Here is a 19,971-nt window from a genome sequence, read left to right on the forward strand (position 1 = left end):
TCAACAGTTGAGCTCCTCGTCATAGCAGATGGACGATGCTGTGAATGGGGTCATCTCTAGAGATAAGAATCCTGCAAAATGAATCGAGGGGAAGAGTTACACGCCAATGTGGCGTCAGAAAAACCACCTCCGATGGTTAAGTCAGTAAGGGAGAATGATTATGGAGAGAAAATTAGTTGAGAGTGATTTTGTAGAGTATTTGTGTGTACCTTTAATTTCTTTTGTCATCTCTTTTATAGTTATGTGCCTCATTAATGGGTAATGATGTGCTGTATTTATGCTCAACGGCTAGTGCGTTACAGAATCTTTGTTAGGAGATCACAGCTCATTCTATGGCTGTTGCTCCGTCCGTTACATTTTGTTATCAATGTGCGTAATAAATTCATAACGTCTTCTTTGGGTGAATGACAATCTTCATGTAATGACTAACATAAATTTCTGGTTCATCAGCTACCCTTTTTGTTCGTTTTCTCATTTTCTAGATAAGATAAGAACAAATCTGTCTAGCGCTTTGTATTCCATGTACTCTGCATTTATGATGGTTTTGATGTTTAAGCAGTTGAACGCCACGTGTATGGCTAGGATACGCTCATCGTGTGGACATGTCTCGGTTTTCCCACACGTGTTTTGGCCACTTATTTAGCATTTTTCCCTCCTCTTTCCTTTTATTTGTATTTTTTCCTTATTCAGTTTCCATTCTAGGGTTTGTTTCTTCTCCGAGCTCCCTTTCTTTGTCCTGTGTTCCCTGGTAAGTCCTTTATGCTTCTGCTTCTTTTTTGGTTCTTCCTTGGTAGATTATTCTATTGTTAGGGTAGCTTGTCCCTCGATAACTTTCTTTTTTGCTCATTTAGGTTGTTTACTTGATTCTGTAGAGGGGGAGTGTCTTGAGAGAGTTAGTTTCTTTGCAGGGGTGGACTATCCATACACTTCCATTCTCTCTTCGTTATTCCCTCTAGTTTCTCATTCTACTAGGATAGCCAGGTTATTAAAGATGTCTGAAGTGAGGTCTAATGATCTCAAGATAGGGTTATCTTCGTCTGATGATCTCGTGATCTTTGAAGCTACTTCTATTTTCGCCCCCTATAAAGCTTGGACTATCTCATGTTCCCTCACGGGGAAGGACGAGCAACAGATCAGGGATAGATTTCAATTCCCTAATTCTATAAAAATTAGGATCCCAAGTGAAGAAGAAAGAGCTTGTCACTCTTATGCCAATGTGATTTGTTTTTATGAGGCCAATTTTACCAATGGCCTTCGTTTCCCTGTTCATCCCTTTGTTAGGGAACTTTTTTCTTACTTGCATCTTGCTCAAACACAGTTAGTGCCTAACTCCTGGTAGATTCTCGTCTCTTATATGGTGGTATGAATGTCCGCCAATGATAGGGATGTCATTAGGAAGGACAAATCCCTCCATTTTTATCATTTGAGAAAATCCAAGGACCCCAATTATTATGAGTTTAAGCCGTGGGATAGGGCTTCTAGGTTAATCCTTGATTACCCATCGTCTCTCCAAAACAGGAAGCCAAACTTCTTTTTTATTTTTGGAAGTGATTGGGAGTTTATCCCTAGTGGGGACCTGGACGAAGCCTCAAGTTTTTTCGTAGTTGGAGAGTTCCTTTGTCTGGTGCATCTTTCTCATCTTTTCGATTGATTTTATCTTTCTTCATGAGTGACAATGATAGATGGCTTACTAGTCCTCTTATTTTGCAGTTTCCTAGCGTCCTCATCTAAAGAAGAGGTACCAGCATTGTGTTGAGAAAGTAAAGGAGTATCTTGAGTCTATCAAGGATTTTGACGGCTCATTTCTCCTCAGACTTTGTCTTTACACTTTCTGGGTCTGGAACCGTCCACTAAGGTTCGGAAAAGTTTGGAAATTGTGAAAAAGAGTGCATGTTTCCACCTTCTTCATTCTTTTCTTCTTTTCTTTCTCCTTTTTTTTTAACTTTTGTTTCTTCCTTTCAGGAATGGCAACTACGTTTAGCAAACAGAAATTAGCTGAGGCTCAAGAAGGCCAAGGGTGGAATCATCAATGGTCTCTTGTCTAATAAGAAGACTGGTGATGTTTCTAAGAAATACCCTGTGATGACAATTCCTCTTGCTCACTCACCTGCTAAGCACCCTGCCTCTCTTACTTCGTCACTGGAGATGATTGCCTCTAGTGGGGAGGAGATTAGGAAGAGAATAAAGGCTAGTGCTAAATCTTTCCTTCCTACCTTTTGGGATGACGCTGACACAGCGGCTTTGAAGGCCCACGAGGCACTTTCTATGGACGATCTGAGCCCTCTGATGGCAAAGTCATCCGATGAGGTGATGTTGTCTCACATCCAAAAGCTTGTGCAAGTATGTGTTGTTGGTCATCTCTGCTTCTTTTTTCTTTTACTTTTCTTTTGCTGAGAGAAGATTTCTTTATAGGCTTTAAGGGAGTCCTTATTCGTTTCTGGGAAGCTCTTGGATTTAGAAAAGAAGGTGGCCATGTCTGAGCCTTTGGTTAAGTCTTTATTCGTTGAGAATGAAACACTCAAGAACAAGGTTACTATCCTCACTGTCGAGGCTGAGAATGACAAGGAGCGCGTGGTAACCTTGGAGATGAGCCTACAAGTGGAGAAGGACTTCTACAAGCTGAATGACAAGTAGAATGGTGACCTGGAGCTGAAGCTAGAGAACGTTGGGGCCACGATGATACAAGATTTCAAAGACTTTGATGAGTACTCTGATGAATTGTGCAAGTACTATGTGAAGGGCTTAGATCTTCTTGTGAAATGGATGGCAAAACACCACCCTGGCTTGGACCTTTCTAGTTTAGCCGTGGATGACATTGAGAAAGAGCTCCTATCTGCTGAGGCCACCATGGAGAATGTGACGGAGGAAGCCACAGACGTTGCTGAAGGAATGAAGGAGGCCATTGTTATATCCCCTGCAAACCCGATCCCTGATGAGCAATAACTTTACCTTTTTCTTTTCTTTTTCTTTTTATTTCCTTGCAAGGCAAGAACAATATTTCTTTCTGGAACCGTTGTTTTGGGCAACTAAACAATTCTTTTGGGCCCATTGTTTTAGGCAATTAAACAATTTCATTGATGATGATAGACTAGGTTACGGTTTTCCTACTTTTAGTTGTAGTAACCAACTCTTTTATGTTTTGAAAACCTTGTGTGACGATGTTAGTTGTGCTGGGACAACTTTTATTTTTAGCTTATATTTGAACAGCTTTCTCGTACTTAACCTGCATTTGAATAGCTTTTTATTGAGTCGTGTTTGAATGACGATATTAGTTGTGTTTGAACAACTAAACATTTTTTTTTTAGCTGTGTTTGAACAGCGTTTTATTGAGTCATGTTTGAATGACGATGTTCGTTGTGTTTGAACAACTTAGTATTTTTTTTAATTGTGTTTGAATAGCGTTTTATTGAGTCATGTTTAAATGACGATGTTTGTTGTGTTTGAACAACTTAATATTTTTTAGCTGTATTTGAACAACGTTTTATTGAGTTATGTTTGAATGACAATGTTAGTTGTGTTTGAACAACTTAGTATTTTTTTAGTTGTGTTTGAACAGCGTTTTATTGAGTCATGTTTGAATGACGATGTTAGTTGTGTTTGAACAACTTAGTATTTTTTACCTGTGTTTGAACAGCGTTTTATTGAGTCATGTTTGAATAACGATGTTCATTGTGTTTGAACAACTTAGTATTTTTTAGCTGTGTTTGAACAGCGTTTTTATTGAGTCATGTTTGAATGACAATGTTAGTTGTGTTTGAACAACTTAGTATTTTTTAGCTGTGTTTGAACAACGTTTTATTGAGTCATGTTTGAATGACGATATTGCGCTCTACTCGTGACTTAGAGTTATGGTATTGGAGAGTCTTTTAGGTTAACTGTTTTTGTTTTGTCTTGAATGACAATTATGTTGGTTGTATTCGAACAACTCTAATTTAGTCGACTTTGGTAGTTGTGTACCAACAGATTTAATGGCTATGATATCATTGACTGTGCGTGAATAGCTTTTTGGTTCAAAATTTTAATGATGAAGATCCTTGAGATGTCTCCCAAAGATGACTTCTAAGCGTTGAACACATTTTGATAGTGATAGATCATGGATGACTGTTGATAAGTATGTATTGCACATGGTAGATCATAGCTAATTATTGACAAATACGCATGGATAATGCTTTCATGTATTATTGACTTTATGAATGACAAAAGTAATGGTTGTCATACTTACTAATATGAAAATTAGGCAACTTGAAATGTAAAGCGTTTCTTACTGGTAGTACTTCTTCAAGTCTTCTATGTTCCATAGTCGAGGTAGTTCTTGGCCGTCTAAAGACTTCAAGTAGAAAGAGCCTTCTCTGGAATGACGGATTACCTCGTAGGGGCCTTCCCAGGCTAGTCCAAGTTTTCCTTGGGATGGGTCCTTTGTTGCTTGTGACCTCCTCCTAAAGAGGAGGTCCCCTGTGTTAAACCTTCTTCCCTTAACCTTTTTGTTATAGTATCTTGCCATTGCTTCCTTATACTTGGCCATTTGTTTCATAGCTTCTTCTTTGACTTCATCAATTAGGTCTAGATTGCTGTTAAGCTCCTGCTGATTTTTCTAGTCTTCATATGTTTTGGCTCGGTAGCTCGTCAATCCTACTTCTACCGGTATGACGGCCTCAATGCCAAACGTCAGTCTGAATGGTGTTTCTCCTATTGGAACTCTTATGGTAGTCCTATATGTCAAAAAGACATTTTGTAGTTCTTCAGGCCATGCCCCTCAAGCCTAGTTTTGATAATTTTGAGCAAGCTTCTATTCGTCACTTCTGTCTGGCCGTTGACCTGAAGGCGTCTTGGAGAAGAATAGTGATTCTTGACTCTTAAGTCTTGGTAAAATTTTCTAAACTTAGGGTTGTCTGCTTTACATTGTCTGATATTATGACATGTGGGACTCCAAACCTGCAATTGATGTTTTTCCACACAAAGCTTGTGATTCTAGCCCCTGTTATCGTCGTCACTGACTCTGCTTCTACCCATTTTTTGAAGTAATCAATTGTGACTATTAGAAATCTAAGTTGCTTCTTCCCTAGAGGGAATGTACCTCTAATATTAATTCCCCTTTAAGCGAAAGGCCATGGTAAAGAGATGGGTGTCATCTCTCTCCTGGTCTCGTCTGGATATTTGCGAAGAGTTGGCATTTGTCGCATGCTTTGACAATGTTGTATGCATCTTTTTGTAAGGTTGGCCAATAATACCCTACTCTGAGTGCCTTTCCTGCTAAAGATCTTGCCCCAGCGTGGTTTCCACAGTTTCCCTCATGTGATCATGGAGCACATAATCTGCTACTTCTGAACTGGCGCCTTAGATATGGGAGTGAATAACGTCGTCTGTACAGCACGTCGTCAATAATGACGAAGCGAGCTGCCCTGATCTATATCTTCCTTGCCTCTGTTTTATCTACAAGGAGCCATCCTTCTTTCAAGTAACAAATGATGGGAATCATCCACTTGTCTTGCTCTTTTATCTTCATAACTTGTTTACCTTCTGTGCTCGACCATCCCCTTATCTCTACACATATCAAAGGTCACATTGTAATCGTCCGACGAGGCTAATCTTGCTAGAAAGTCAACTTTTGAATTTTTGGCTCATAGGATTTGCACAAAGTCCAGACTGCCAAAGTGCTGTGAAAGTTGTTGGATGATCTTTAAGAATTTATGCACCCTTTCTTCTTTGGTTTCATAATCTCCCTTCACTTGTCCAATTATTAGCAAGAATCAGCTTGGACGATAAGATTCCTTGCTCCTAGAGCCTTTGCTAGACTCAGGCCTGTTAGCAATGCTTCGTACTCTGCCTCATTATTTGTTGTTGTGAACTATAACCTGACTGTATCTTTCAGTGCTTCTCCTTCTAAAGGTATAAGAACTACTCCTGCTCCTCCCACTTTCTTCATGGCTAACCCATCTGTTTGGACCGTCCATATTTCCAAGGGGGGTTCTTCTTCCTTGTAGGGTAAGTGAATTCTGCAATGAAGTCCGCCAGTACTTCGGCTGTGATTGCTACTCGAGGTCGATATTCGATGTCAAAATGGCCTAATTCAATTGCCCATTGAATGAGTCATCCTGCTGCATCTATCTTGTTCATCATCTTTCTTATGGGCTGGTTTGTCATAACGACAATAGGGTGTGCTTGGAAATAAGGACGGAGCTTTCTAGAGGCAACCAATAATGCAAAAGCTATCTTCTCCATCCTTGGGTAACTTGCTTCTGCTCCTTGGAATGCCTAACTGGTATAATAAACTAGCTTCTGAACATTCCTTTCTTCTCTGATCAGTGCCAAACTTACTGCAGTATTGGATACTGCTAAGTAGAGAAACAATTTCTCCCCCATCATTAAGGAGCTTAATAGAGGTGGTTCCATCAAGTACTCCTTTAACTTGGCAAAGGCTACCTCACATTCATCATTCCTTTGAAAGGGTTTTTTCAATACCTTGAAGAATGGCACGCACTTGTTTGTTGCCCTAGAGACGAATCTATTTAAGGCTACAACTTTCCCTGTCAAGCTCTGTATCTCCTTCACTGTTTCTGGTGATTTGACATCGGTTATTGCTTTTACTTTTTCTGGATTTGCCTCTATTTCCCGTTAGGACACCATGAATCCCAAGAATTTTCCTGAAGCAATAGCAAAAACACACTTTGCAGGGTTTAATTTCATATTGTACTTACGTAGTGTGTTGAAGGTTTCTTTGAGATTGTCCAAGTGGTTGGCTTCATATTTGCTTTTCACCAGCATATCATCCACGTATACCTCTATTTTCCTTCCAATCTGGTGAGAGAACATACGGTTCACCAATCATTGGTAGGTGGCTCCTGCGTTCTTCAGTCCAAAGGGCATAACCTTGTAGTAGTATAACCCTTGGCTAGTGACGAACGAGGTCTTTTCTTAATCGTCTTTGTCGATAAGAATCTAGTTGTAATTAGAGAATGCATCCATGAAACTTAATAGCTTGTGTCTAGCAGTTGAGTCTTCCAGCTGGTTAATCATTGGCAAAGGGAAGCTATCTTTTGGGCAAGTCTTATTCAGGTCTATGAAATCGACATACATTCTTCACTTACCATTGCTCTTTTTTACCATGACCACATTTGCTAGCCAATCTAGATAGAAGACTTCCTTAATGAAATCAACTTCCAGCAGCTTCTCTAACTCTTCAATTACAGTTTTGTTGCGTTTTGGTGCAAATATTCTTCGTTTCCGCTATACAAGTTTGCATTCTAGGTTGACATTGAGACGATGTTGTATGACCTTTCTATCAATTCCAGGCATATCCTCATGTTTCCAAGTGAAGACATCTTGGTTTGCCTTTAAGAAAGAGACCATTTTCTCTTTCTCTGAGGCTGGGAATGCTGTTTCAATCTTCAATACCTTCATCAAATCTCCTAGGACAATCTCAACTTCTTGTGGTGTTTCTGATGGTTCGGGAATGGGTTCTGGTTCATTGATCACCCATGTGTGATTCTCTCCCAATGCTACGGCAGCTTGATAGCACTCTCTCGCTAGGACTTGGTCTCCTTTGATTTCTCCTACTCCATGGGCTGTTAGAAACTTCGCCTTCAAGTGATATGTTGACGTCACTGCTTTTAGTCTGTTGAGTGCAGGTCTTCCCAAGATGATGTTGTATGTTGAAAGGTAATCAACTATGAGGAAATCAATTTCCTTGGTGACTTGTGCTGGGTAAGTTCCTGTGATCACAGTTAGAGTGACAATACCTCTAGGGACGATCCTAACTGTGCTGGGTAAGTTCCTTGGTGAAAGGCCTGATCCTTTTCTTATCCAACTTCATCTGCTGAAACACGAGCAAGTAGACGATATCTGTTGAGCTTCCGTTGTCAATGAGCACTCGATGGATGTTGAATTCTTCTACTCTGAGCATGATTACCAGTGGATCGTTATGGGGTTGCATGATGCTGCAACTGTCTCTCTCAGAAAAGACAATATCAGGCACGTCATTCTTTGGCATCTTCATTGGAGGGACCCGCGAATGGACACTGTTTATTTCTCTCCCATGTGCTTTTTTCAAGGACTTTAGTGTTCTGCCTACCGTCAATCTTGTTGAGATCGTCTTTATTTCTCCTACTGGGGGTTTGCTATACCTTACCTTTGGAGTTCTATCCTGGTTGTCCTTCCATTGGTATTTGTATGGCTCTGTCTTTCTGACGTATTTTTGCAACTTTCCTTGTCAGATTAAAGTTTCCACCTGGTCTTTCAAGTGCCCACACTCATCAGTACGATGCCCGTGGTCCTGGTGGAATCTACAGTACACTTGCTCTTGTCCCTCCTCTCTATTGGAATGCTAATTGGCTTCGGCCATTGCAGGGAAAGGTCGTCTTTTATCGACATAAGGACCTGCTCAATTTGCATTGTTAAAGGAGTGAAGTTGGTGTACTTGGGTTTCCTATCTAAAAGCTCCTTCTTCTTCTTATCCTGATTGCTGTTTATTCCTTTGTCTCTCTTCTTTTTCCCTTTCATCTCCTTTGCAAGCACTGCATCCTCCGCATTCATGTACTTTGGGGCTTTACAGAGCAACTTCGCTACTGTTTTTGTTGGACTTTTAGTGATTGAGAAGAAGAAGAAATCTCCTAGTAGTAATCCTACTTGGAAGGTTGTTAGGATGACTTAATCTTTAGCTTTGTCTACTTGCAGCAGCTCCTTATTGAACCGAGTGACGTACTGCCTTAGTGATTCTCCTTTGGCTTTCTGAATGTTAAGAAGATGGCCAATTGGCTTTTTGTGCCTTTGCCCCCCAATGAAATGACAAATAAAACCCTTGCTAAGTTGTTCAAAGTCTGCAATGATTCCTAGGGGTATCTTGCTGAACCATACTTTGGTTGCTCCCTTCAGCGTTGTTGGGAATGCCCTAAACATCACTTTGTCTGGGGTCATCTACAATAGCATCAGCGTCTTAAATGATTCAATGTGATCCAAGGGATCTTTGGAATTGTCATATGAATCCAACTGCGGGAGATGGAATCTTGGCGAGAGGGGATGGTTCAATACTTCAGTGGTGAAAGGTGAGTCCGTCCTTCGAATCATCCCATCCAGATTCTTTCCGCATTTGTCCTTCATAGTACTTTTTAGCTCATCCACCTCCTTCCTCATGTTGTGGAGCTCATTCTCCATTCGAGTGGAATCTTCATTTTGGTTTTCACTTGTTCACCGACATTCTGAGTTTTGAGACTCTATCGTCTTTTGTAGCTCTTCATTTTGTTGAGTTAGCTCTTCCACATTAGGCAAGAAGGCTTGGATTTGTTGTTGTTGCACAGCATCTAGCTGAGGTCTAGTTTCTACTTCCATCTCGTACTTCGAGGAACTCTTTTGTCACTAGGAAAGATGGCTTGAATGATTAGCGTTCCCTACAGACGACACCAAACTAATGATGCAAAAAATCAACAGTTGAGCTCCTCGTCGTAGCAGATGGACGATGCTATGAATGAGGTCGTCTTTGGAGATAAGAATCCTGCAAAATGAACTGAAGGGAAAAGTAACACGCCGGTGTGGCGTTAGCCAAACCACCTCCAATGGTTAGTTAGTAAGGGAGAATGATTCTGGAGAGAAAATGAGTAGCAAGTGATTTCGTAGAGCATTTGTGTGTACCTTTAACTTCTATTGTCTTCTCTTTTATAGTTATATGCCTCATTAATGGGCAATGATGTGTTGTATTTATGCTCAACAACTAGTTACAAAATCTTTTTCTGGAGATCACAGCTCATTCTGTGACCATTGCTCCATCCGTAACGTTTCGTCATCAATGTGCATAATAAATACGTAACGTCTTCTCTGGGTGAATGATGATCTTCGTGTAATGAAGACCATAAATTTCTAGTTCATGAACAAGTACGCAGGAAATCCCTAGCTCTCTCACTATAGAGTTCTTAGAGATTTCTCATTCATTAACTTGACCTTTGGAAGGTTCTTGGCTAGTACCACACCGATGCTTTCTGTTTGGTCCATTTGTTCTTTTTCCATTGGTACCCAAACAAGTAATTTGGAGCCTACAACTCACTGACGATTTCAGCACATCATCACTCTCTAAGTTATATTAAAATATTACAAGAAAGTTTATGAAAATATTAAATTAGGATTTGATAACCACTATTAGAAATTATATTTTCTATTGTGCTATCAATCCATAGGTAGTTTTAGATATTAACAAAGTCCTTAATTTTAGCTTTAGCTTTATTTTGGCATTGGATGTTATTTTGTTCCTTGTTTTTAGTTTTTGAGCATTGCTATGATCTCTATTTATAAATGATCAAGTTAAAATAATTCGAGTCATTTATGTGAATTTAATGGTGTTTACTGACCTCCTATCAAAAAAAAAAAAATTACTAGTGTTTACTAACCTGTAAATTAACGGTGTTTAACATTTCCCACATTTAAAGAGTTCACAAATTCTCGAACTTCACAATTTGCATAACTACCACACACCAAGCCACATGAGGATAGGATAGTTGTTGTATGATTAAGATATTGGGTAGTGTGCACTCTTGGGAAAGTCAGCTTTATGACTATGAGCCAGCAACAAGGCTAGCAAAAGAGGCCAAAATTATTTTGTGTTAGGGACATATTTTATGTAAATTGGCTAATTCTTTGACAAACACACTTTACTTATAATTGGGTAGATCTAGGATGAGTTTAGTGTTTCAAGAAATAAGTGTTCAAGTTAAGTATGAAGCTATGCAAATCTAACCAAGAAACAAGTGAAGAAGAATTGTTCATTAAATCTCGACAGAAAAAGTATCTATCAATATTTAAGGACGAAGCTCAACAAAAGCTCAACAGAAGCTCGACAAAAGTTGAATCCATTGAGATCTACGAAATCATAATTTTCAGATCTGATTTTTGGCCTTAGCTAACATGTATGTGTAGGGTTTATTTTCTCACAACCCTAGATATATATAAAGCTTATTTTTAAAGGCCGTCATACAAGGAAAACTTATGCAAAAAGTGACCTAGTTCATCATTCTCTCTAAAAAAGCTATTGCATCTTTACGCAAAAGGTTTTGTAACCAAGGAGTTTCCTGATCTTCATTGTTGATGAAGTGAAGAACTTTGCAGCCAACATCTTCTTCAAGTTGTTGGTATTAGTCATGTACTTGAATCCGTGCATCATTGGTTAGTCATGTACTGGGATTCGTGCATTGAACTAGAAGATTGCCACTACAAATACAAGTCCAAATGGGTATTGGAGTAAGGGTTCAACTGTAGGTTAGTATTTTGGGATAGGCCAAAGGGTTTGGTAAGATTCTTTATACTTGCAACTGCTTGTAATTGATAATAGTGGATTCTTGGGAGTGGTGACCTGAAATTCACCTGATGGGATTTTGCCTCGGTGGATTTCTCTATTCGTAAACAAATCACCTATGTCAAATTTATTTTTTGCTACATTTAGAATAATTGGTGATTTGTTTGTGCTGTCACGCTATTGCATGTAATTTGATCTAATTAATTAACTTTGGTAATTAATTAATTTGCAAGGGGTCAATTCATTTTAACCCAACATTTTGGATGCAGTCTATTGGGTAGAGGATTTATCAATATTTTAGGGTCCGTTTGAGATTCGCTTATTTTACTAAAACTGAAATTTTTTTACTGAAAATATTATAAATAAAGGTAAAAATTAGCTGAAATAGTATAGTGAGAGTCATGAATAATATCAAAAAGTACAATAAGACTTATGAATAGTAATAAAAATAAGTTAAATAGTAAAATAAGTTGGCAAAAATAATTTTTACCAAATGGACACTTGAAGAAGAAGCATATAGTTTTGACTTACATTCTCCGCAATATGATATAATATATTTGGTGGGAGGGATTTCAGGTAAGGAAGGACCTTTAAGAGCCTTGACAATGACATAGATACATAGTAGGCTAGCTCCAGAAGATGAGCAGTTGATTCTATTTTATAATTTAATGGCTCAAATAATAGAAACATAAGTACATCACACTAAAAAGTAAAAACATTCAAAACAATGAAAGGCCGTAAAAAACATTTCTTAGTAGAATCAGGATCAAATCAAAACAATGAAAGACAGTAAAAAAAATTCCTTGGTAGAATCTGAATTAATTCATACTTAGTGTGCATTTGGATAGCAAACGCGTCTGGCATTTACATCCAAACTTGGGTCCCGTGCACTGTTTACGGGACCCACAAACCTCTTTTTTCAGCGAAATTTTCATTAAAAATTGGTCTCTCGGCACTATTTACACATTTAAAAATTATTTTGCTACAGTGTTTTCAGTTTTCAACTGTAAATAAATGTAAAAGTTAGCTGAAATAGTACAATGGGACCTATGAATAGTACCAAAAAGTGTAATGAGACCCATGAATAATAGAAGTTAGCTTTTTAATTTGGAGCCAAACACACACTTATTCTTATATTTGAAGAATGAATTATACTATCAAGACTTCATCCTCTGCATGTAATTAGTGTTTTTTTTTTTAAAGCAAACTAGCATTAAAATTTCCATTACAAAAGTATCCACCTAAATGAAGCTTCTCAAATTCATAAGAGCTTTCACTTCCTTGTACACACCTAGTGCTTCTACCATTGCTTTGTACTTTTTCAAATAGCGTAGCATTATAATTGTAACCCATCTTCTTGAATACTTCTTGTGCTACTCGATGGTCATATCCAGCAGATGCCGTTTACATTAACCCAATTTGACTTGCTTCCCATTCTCTCCTATGATTGAAACAAAATGTAACATTATTGTGATTTGACATGAAAAACATGCAACTAAACTTTCAAGTACCCTTTAGTGTGAAGGAAAAATCAAGAAAGTAGAATTTGGATTTTCACAACAATTATGGACACCATGAAAGGAAATTGAACTACTTTTGAATTTTTTGGACCAATAATAAAATAGGAAAACAAATAACTATACAATTTACAAGTCTGCAAACAAAGAAGTTTCTAATTAATCGGTGAAAATTCAATTCGATAATTAGCTATTACCCATAAGGACAGGCATATAGTACCTTAGAAAAGAGACAACCAAGAAAGAGTAGTTATAGAAAATGTAGGAAATTAAAACCATTTCAAGTATCTGTTCTTTCCCACAAGAATTTCCTATATGATGGCACTCAAACCTCAGGACAAAATTGCTTTTTGCCCCTTTCTGAAAAAAAATCCAGCATTTTGCCCTATTTCTCAAACTAATTAGGGAAATGCCCCTCTTTTGAAAATCGAGTTTCTGAAAATCGAGTTAGGCCCTATAACGGCGTTTTTAGGGACCCTATAGTGACGTTTTAAGGACCTATAGTGACGTTTTGTAACTCGATTTTCATAAAATCGAGTTATAGGTAAAAAAAAAGAAAAAAAATTGCATGTAACTCGACTTTATGAAAATCGAGTTACAAAACGTCACTNGCTGGGGGGCTGCATAGAGACTGTCAAAGTTATACCATTCCCCATTCACTTTCCTGATACAGAACCAATGGTCTTGCAAGTGACAGATAAATGCATTTTCCAGCTCAGGGTCAACTTGGGCATGCTCCGCAATTGGAGAATCAAGGGGTATGACTTGCAAATCCCATACCTCTAAAGCCTTTTGTAGCACCTGCAAGAAAGACTCTCTAATTAGTCACATCATAAAAATGTTAAATATTAGCTATCAAGCTACAATGATGGTGAAAAAATAATGCAGGAGTATAATATTTGCCCATACAAACTAAAGCTAAAACTAAAACAAAATAATAATAAAATACAAATCATCACTGCCTAAGACTAATTGGATCATAAATTATTTCCCAACTCGGTGTAAAAGAGAACACCAATCCCTCAAACTAAACAAACTGATTAAAATGTGAAAATTACCAAGCCTCAATGCGTGCAAGAGATAAATATCATATAAGAAGTATCTAATGTCAAAGAAACAGGATAATAGTCTACAATACATCAGATCAAAACACGTTTCAATTGATGCAAGAAAAATTCTACTAGCAATCTGACTATCCTATGGGTTTTCACATAATAAAGGGCAGGTGAATTACCTCTACTGTCACTTCAGATTGATTCCTAAAGGCCTTTATGAGGATTCCAAAATAAGACCCAAGTTTTTTGTGCATGTACATCTTCCTAGATTTGAATAGAATGGAGGAAAAGAATATATGTGGCCAACCCTCATTAGCCTGTTGAGGATCCATCATCAACCCCAAAATGTTAGGACTAAGCCTTTGGTTACTGTTGTACATCTTCCTAGATCTCTAATCCTTTCTTTATTTGAGAAGGAAAAAATCATTTCCAGCAGCCAGGGTTTCCCAGTGGAATTTCACATGAATAAAGAGAATAAATTACATCTCCCTATCACTTTAGACATATTTCTTAAGGCTTTCCAAGGATTTCAAACAACAATCAAGAATTAGTCTCAAGATACTGGGGTCGGATGCATTAATAAGGGTGTGTGTGACTGAGAGTATGCATCTCTTTACTAAAAAATTGTGGTTTCTAGTGAAGAACAGAACCGATATGGAATTTTGGTACTACATGATTTATTTCTCATGATTTACTTCAAAATTGACTGCAGAAGAGGGCTTGTTCTCACTGATTGAATTTCCATTACATCACAAGGGCAATGATGCCAGTGGGGCATGCCATGCTGTAATGCGGGGCATGCCATGCTGTAATGCAAAACAAGTTTTGATGATGAGGATAATAATTAGAGTTTAAAACAGTTAGAAACACTGCATGGTAACCATGGGACTAGTTAGGATGGAATACTAAAATGGTTGGCTCACCAAATCAGTACTACACAATTTCAACTATAATCTGGTTACTATGTATGTGGAGTTACTGACCACATTTGAAATTTAATAAAATATTGATAACCACTTTTGGGAAAAAGCAACAACTTAAAGCAATGGAAACCGACAAAACTTTGAAAAGTTTTGAACCTTTGGGCAATGAGGGTGGTGTTAGCAACAGGATTGCTAGTTGGTTCAAGTCTATCACATGTACACAGTCCCCCCCTCCCCCCCTCTTTCTCTCTCTCCTCAAAGAAGATAACATACACAATATCAAAATTGAATATTTAGATAGCAGAGACTTCATTTTTTTTTGCAGAATGTTGAACAAGGTAAATGACTGAAGATGTCAGTATAGAACCTAAGTAGAACCAAGAAATGAGCTAAATTCAGTGGGTTACTCTTGAGTCACTCTTCTGTCCTCTGTTGTCTTCTCAAGACAAGCTTATAAAAGTTTAGACCCTTGCCCCTTCCCTATGTTGGACATAAAGACCCCCCATCAACCAAAATGTATGGATATCCAAAAGTGAGGATCAAGATATTTATGAACTAAACTAGTTCCCAATGAAACTGATAAATTTGCCTGCTGAATTTCAGTCTTCTTGTTAAACACTTTAGCTTCATCTTGCTAATACATATCAGTGATACCATTTAGCACGTTAAGGGATGATACCAATTTCTTAACAATCTGTTATCCTACTTATTTTTGAGATACTTTTATAATAGTTTTGAAAAACGAAGTCAGCCAAAAAGCTAACATAATCTATCTCCCTTCTTGTTTGCAGTCCTCAGCACCACTAACAAACATAACTGTCTCATTCTATTATAAGAAAAGATATAATCAAGATATATACCACAACAAGCATAATTCCCTTTTTATGATTATAATAACCCTAGTTATCTGGACAATAAAAAACACAATCCAGCATTTAACCAAATCCAAATATAAAACCTAATATTGGACAATAGAGATTATAGAGGTTATACATGAGCAGTTCTATTGGAATCCTTTGTTCCTTTGTGCTGTGTAGGATTGAGAAGTAGAGAACATGACACAGTTATTGGAGGATCTTTACAAAAGTAAGATCCGGTATGGGGAGGCGGACAGACTGGTGTGGGTCCCCTCACAACAAAAAGTTTTTCATGTAAAGCTAATACACAAAGAGGAGAGGGGGGGCACCGCGGGGGGAGGAGGGAGTGAACCATACTTTCCTCAGGAAAGTATATGGAAAACTCAGGTGCTCAGAGGGTGGCTTTCTTCTCGTAGTATGTGGCATTTGGAGGGTCTCGACAAAAAAATAATTAACAAGAGAGGAGCATAAGGAGTGGTGCTTTATGTGTAAAAGTTATGGGGAGGATGTGAATCACTCATTCCTACATTGTGTGGTGGCCTAAGAATTGTGGTCTTTAATTTTATACTTATTTAATTTCTCTTCAATGATGCTGTTTTCAGTGCTAGAGCTGTTAGTGCGCTGGCAGGAGCGGTGGGGTGTTAGGTCAACTTGCAATTTTACTATACACACACACACATATGCGCGCGCGCACACACAATCATTGAAGTTATTTAACAAAAAATCATTGCAGGTGGGCTAAACTAATAGACTCATAGCAAGAAAATTTTTGATGACGATTAAAATGAGTTTGATAATGGAGAAGCAGCTCCGTCTGCATAGTTTTTCCTAGTAACTAAATAATATGATATGTAACCCACTTCAAGTTTTTTATTTTTTATTTTTCCTTTTAGCGAATTACAGTCAGGGAAACTCAACATGATTACACGAGGCATAACAATAATATACAATGATGCTAAAAGCAAACAGGCAGTGAGACATTCTTCAAAAGGTCTGACTCACAACTTGATTAGGCCAAGCCATGCCTCTTCAGGGTGGACTAATTTCAGCCCCATATTTTGAGGCCTAAAATTTAACAATCAAGCTGAGCTCATGTAATACCCGACATTCTAGTAACAGAATCATATGATACGTAACCCACTTCAAGTTTTTTTTTTTTTTCAGGGAATTACAGATAGGGAAACAGGAAACTCAACATGATTACATGAGACATAACAATAATATACAATGATGCTAAAAGCAAACAGGCAGTGAGACATTCTTCAAAGGGTCTGACTCACAACTTGATCATGCCAAGCCATGCCTCTTCAGGGTGGACTAATTTCAGGCCCATATTTTGAGGCCCAAAAGTTAACAATCAACCTGAGCTCATGTAATACCCAACATGCTCTCTAGGGAATTCCAAAGACTAATTTATGGCTAGAGGTGTCCAAACAGAACCTATGGCTTTGCATACAATGAGCAATCCTGCCACAAACAAGAATATGCTACAACTGAATTTACTAAAAACGACCTCTGGTTAGAGCTTTATCTTTTTGATTAGTTCAGACTGACCTAACTCTAGTTAATGTCACCTAACTTGCGCCCCCCCCCCAAAAAACAAAATATCTGATTTTGTTGGAGTCGTATAACTCTAAGGTTTAAAGGACCAAGAGATTGAAATATTTGTATAAAACAACAAAAAAGAAGAACTGGTAAATAAATATTTTCCAGCCCCATAACTCTTTGCCTAGAACATACACTGCAATAATGCTTCAGTCCTGACTACCAATGTCATATAACACAAGGTTTAAAGCAAGACATTTTGCGACCCACAAGCCAAAGCACAAAAATAATGAAATTCAAATCCCTTCAGTTTTTTAAAAATACTATAGAGAGGGTAAGATGGAGAAAATTTTGGAAATTTCAATAACTGAAAATCACAAAGACGCCATCATTACACTTCCAATTATACCACTACTCTCTTTAACTGCATATTAAAACCTGCACATATATATCCATATGGAAAGTAGATAAGTAGATTGTAGTAGATTTATCCAAATTGATTTGGAGGAAAAATTTGTCCTAATAAAAAAAGGCCATCTCTTGTGATTTCTATTACTTATTAATCATCAGGCCTGTCATTAAAGGTGTTTAACATGCCAATGTAGAGCAACATCCAGTCAAGGCTATTCATCACCCACAGAATTATGGGTAGCTAAATTGTGCCATTCAATGTCTATAATTCTAAAGAGAAACTAATTAAGCAGACCATGATGAGCAAAAGTAAAGTTACAACTGCAAATATTATAACTAACGGTTATGCCTATCAAGAACAAATATTTTTGGCAGCCACATGTAAGTAACGTAACCCATGAATCTTGGCCAAAAACAATCACAGTGTAAATTAGTTCCTACAACAACAACGAAAACCACCAAGCCATAGTCCCAAAACTTTGGAGTGGTTATGGATCATCAATAAGCTAATCAAGATTGACCACATGTATTCTTCTCCACCTGTCTGTTTTATCCAATCTTTTTTTTAAGGGTTAAATTACTAGATAAGCTGCACCAGCCGGGAATCGAACCCGGGTCTGCACTGTGGCTCTACCCTAACCAAAATCAAATTCTTGATCACCTCCTTAATTGGCCCTCACCCCTATTGGTATCTTTTAATTATTACTTATGGACTTGAGTGGCATCAAATGATTCACTAAATGCCAAAGATTGAGTCTTTTCTCATAGCAATCACCATGAATAATGAACACCACTAAACATTAATAAATATTCAAAAATAGAAAGTTCGCCCTTTTGTTCTTTAACAACAATTTCACCTCTTTCTTTCCCACTAAGCCATTTTTTCTAAAACTGAAAAACACAAATATAGCAAAGATATCTTCTTTTTACTTTTTCAAGAGGAACCAAACAGGGAATATAAAAAGTGATATTGGCAAGGAGAACCAAACCATTGTACCTGGATACTGAAATCACCATCCAAGGAGACGTTGTGGGACTCGACGGAGAGGAAGTCTCCGGAGGCGACACCACCTCCGCCTCCGCCGCCGCCGCCGCCTACCCCTCCTCCTCCTCCTCCACCACCTCCTTCGAGCTCGAGCATCATCATCTGGCGCTCCTTGCGATCGAGATCGGAGGCGAGCGCGGCCAAATCGAATTCGGAGAAGAAAGGTCCCTGGAGCACCGTGTTGACGCAATGCACGGCGCACAGCTTCGACTCTTGTACCTCGTGGTACAACATCCCTCCATTGCTCGCTCCCTCCATTTCTCTCTCTAAAATTTGAAGAAATCGAAAGAACGAAACCCTAGAATCTGAAAAAATTAGCTCCCTGTGTGCGTGAAATTTGTATATTTAACTGTTTAGCAATATTTTTGGTAGAAAGAAAAGAAGAGAAGAGAAGAGAAGAGAAGAATCTAAAAGAAGATGAAGGAAGGAAAGAAGGAAAGAGAGGAAAGGGAAGAATATCGGTTAGTTCTGTCTTGACTCGGACGTTGAGTCACCACGTGCAAACAACTGTTTGCCACGTATCCTTACATATACGTATACCCCTTTATTCATTCACTATTTAAAAGACGTGCCGGCAGTCTCCAAAAAGAGAAATACTACGTCTACAACATTTCTACAACATTTTTACAACATTTCCTAAGTGGCAGGTTGTTATTGATTGTTATTGTTGGGGCAAAAAAGTAATCTTAGTGTTAGTTTCAAATTTGAACCAATAACAACTAACCACTTGTGATTTGTTGTAAAAATGTTGTAAAATTGTTGTAGACATAGCATCTCTCTTAGAAAAAATAAGATTCGTGTAACTTAACTTGTTGGCACTATTTAGCGTTTTTGGTAAAAACATTTAAAATCAAATATCGCTTCGAGCATCTCCAGCAGCTTTTTTAAATTTTTGTACTATTTGGAGAATGAACAGTGACATTTAACTTTTACATATTCACTTTTTCAAATACACTTCCAACAGATTTTCTATTTCATTCTTTATCTTATTTAAATATTATTTATTCATTCATTCTTTATTCTTTTTTTATCATCATTTATTATTTTTTTAACAACTATATTTTTAAATGAGATGTGTTATATTCACAATATTTTACGCAATACTTTCACAACAAAATTTATGTGAAAAATTATTACTAGTTCTAATTTGAATTTACTACTGAAATTATTTTTTTCCTCGCCAATATTGACTAATAACAATCTATTACTTAAAATTTATTGTGAAAATATTGTAGTAAAATTTCTTAATTAAGATTTTTTATTTTTTATATTATTTTTTATTCTTAAATTTCATTCTCCTCCACACACGTGTCCTCCATCCCTTTTCCTTTATTTCTTTTTCTCCT

The 19,971-nt window shown here is 37.6% G+C and overlaps 1 protein-coding gene across 1 annotated transcript; it reads right to left on the reverse strand.

Annotated features, from left to right (window-relative positions):
* Positions 1-8,643: 8,643 nt before the first annotated feature.
* On the reverse strand, positions 8,644-19,152 carry LOC136068666 (ataxin-3 homolog). Its single transcript, XM_065776095.1, has 3 exons — positions 18,578-19,152; positions 13,399-13,590; positions 8,644-8,910 (listed from the first exon to the last, which is right to left on the reverse strand). The coding sequence occupies exons 1-3, from the start codon at positions 18,881-18,883 to the stop codon at positions 8,644-8,646; spliced, it is 765 nt and encodes a 254-aa protein (XP_065632167.1). The 5' UTR covers positions 18,884-19,152.
* Positions 19,153-19,971: the final 819 nt, after the last annotated feature.

Source organism: Quercus suber, unplaced genomic scaffold (genome assembly GCF_002906115.3).
Source record: "Quercus suber isolate HL8 unplaced genomic scaffold, Cork oak 2.0 scaffold_128, whole genome shotgun sequence".
Classification (NCBI taxonomy): Eukaryota; Viridiplantae; Streptophyta; class Magnoliopsida; order Fagales; family Fagaceae; genus Quercus; species Quercus suber.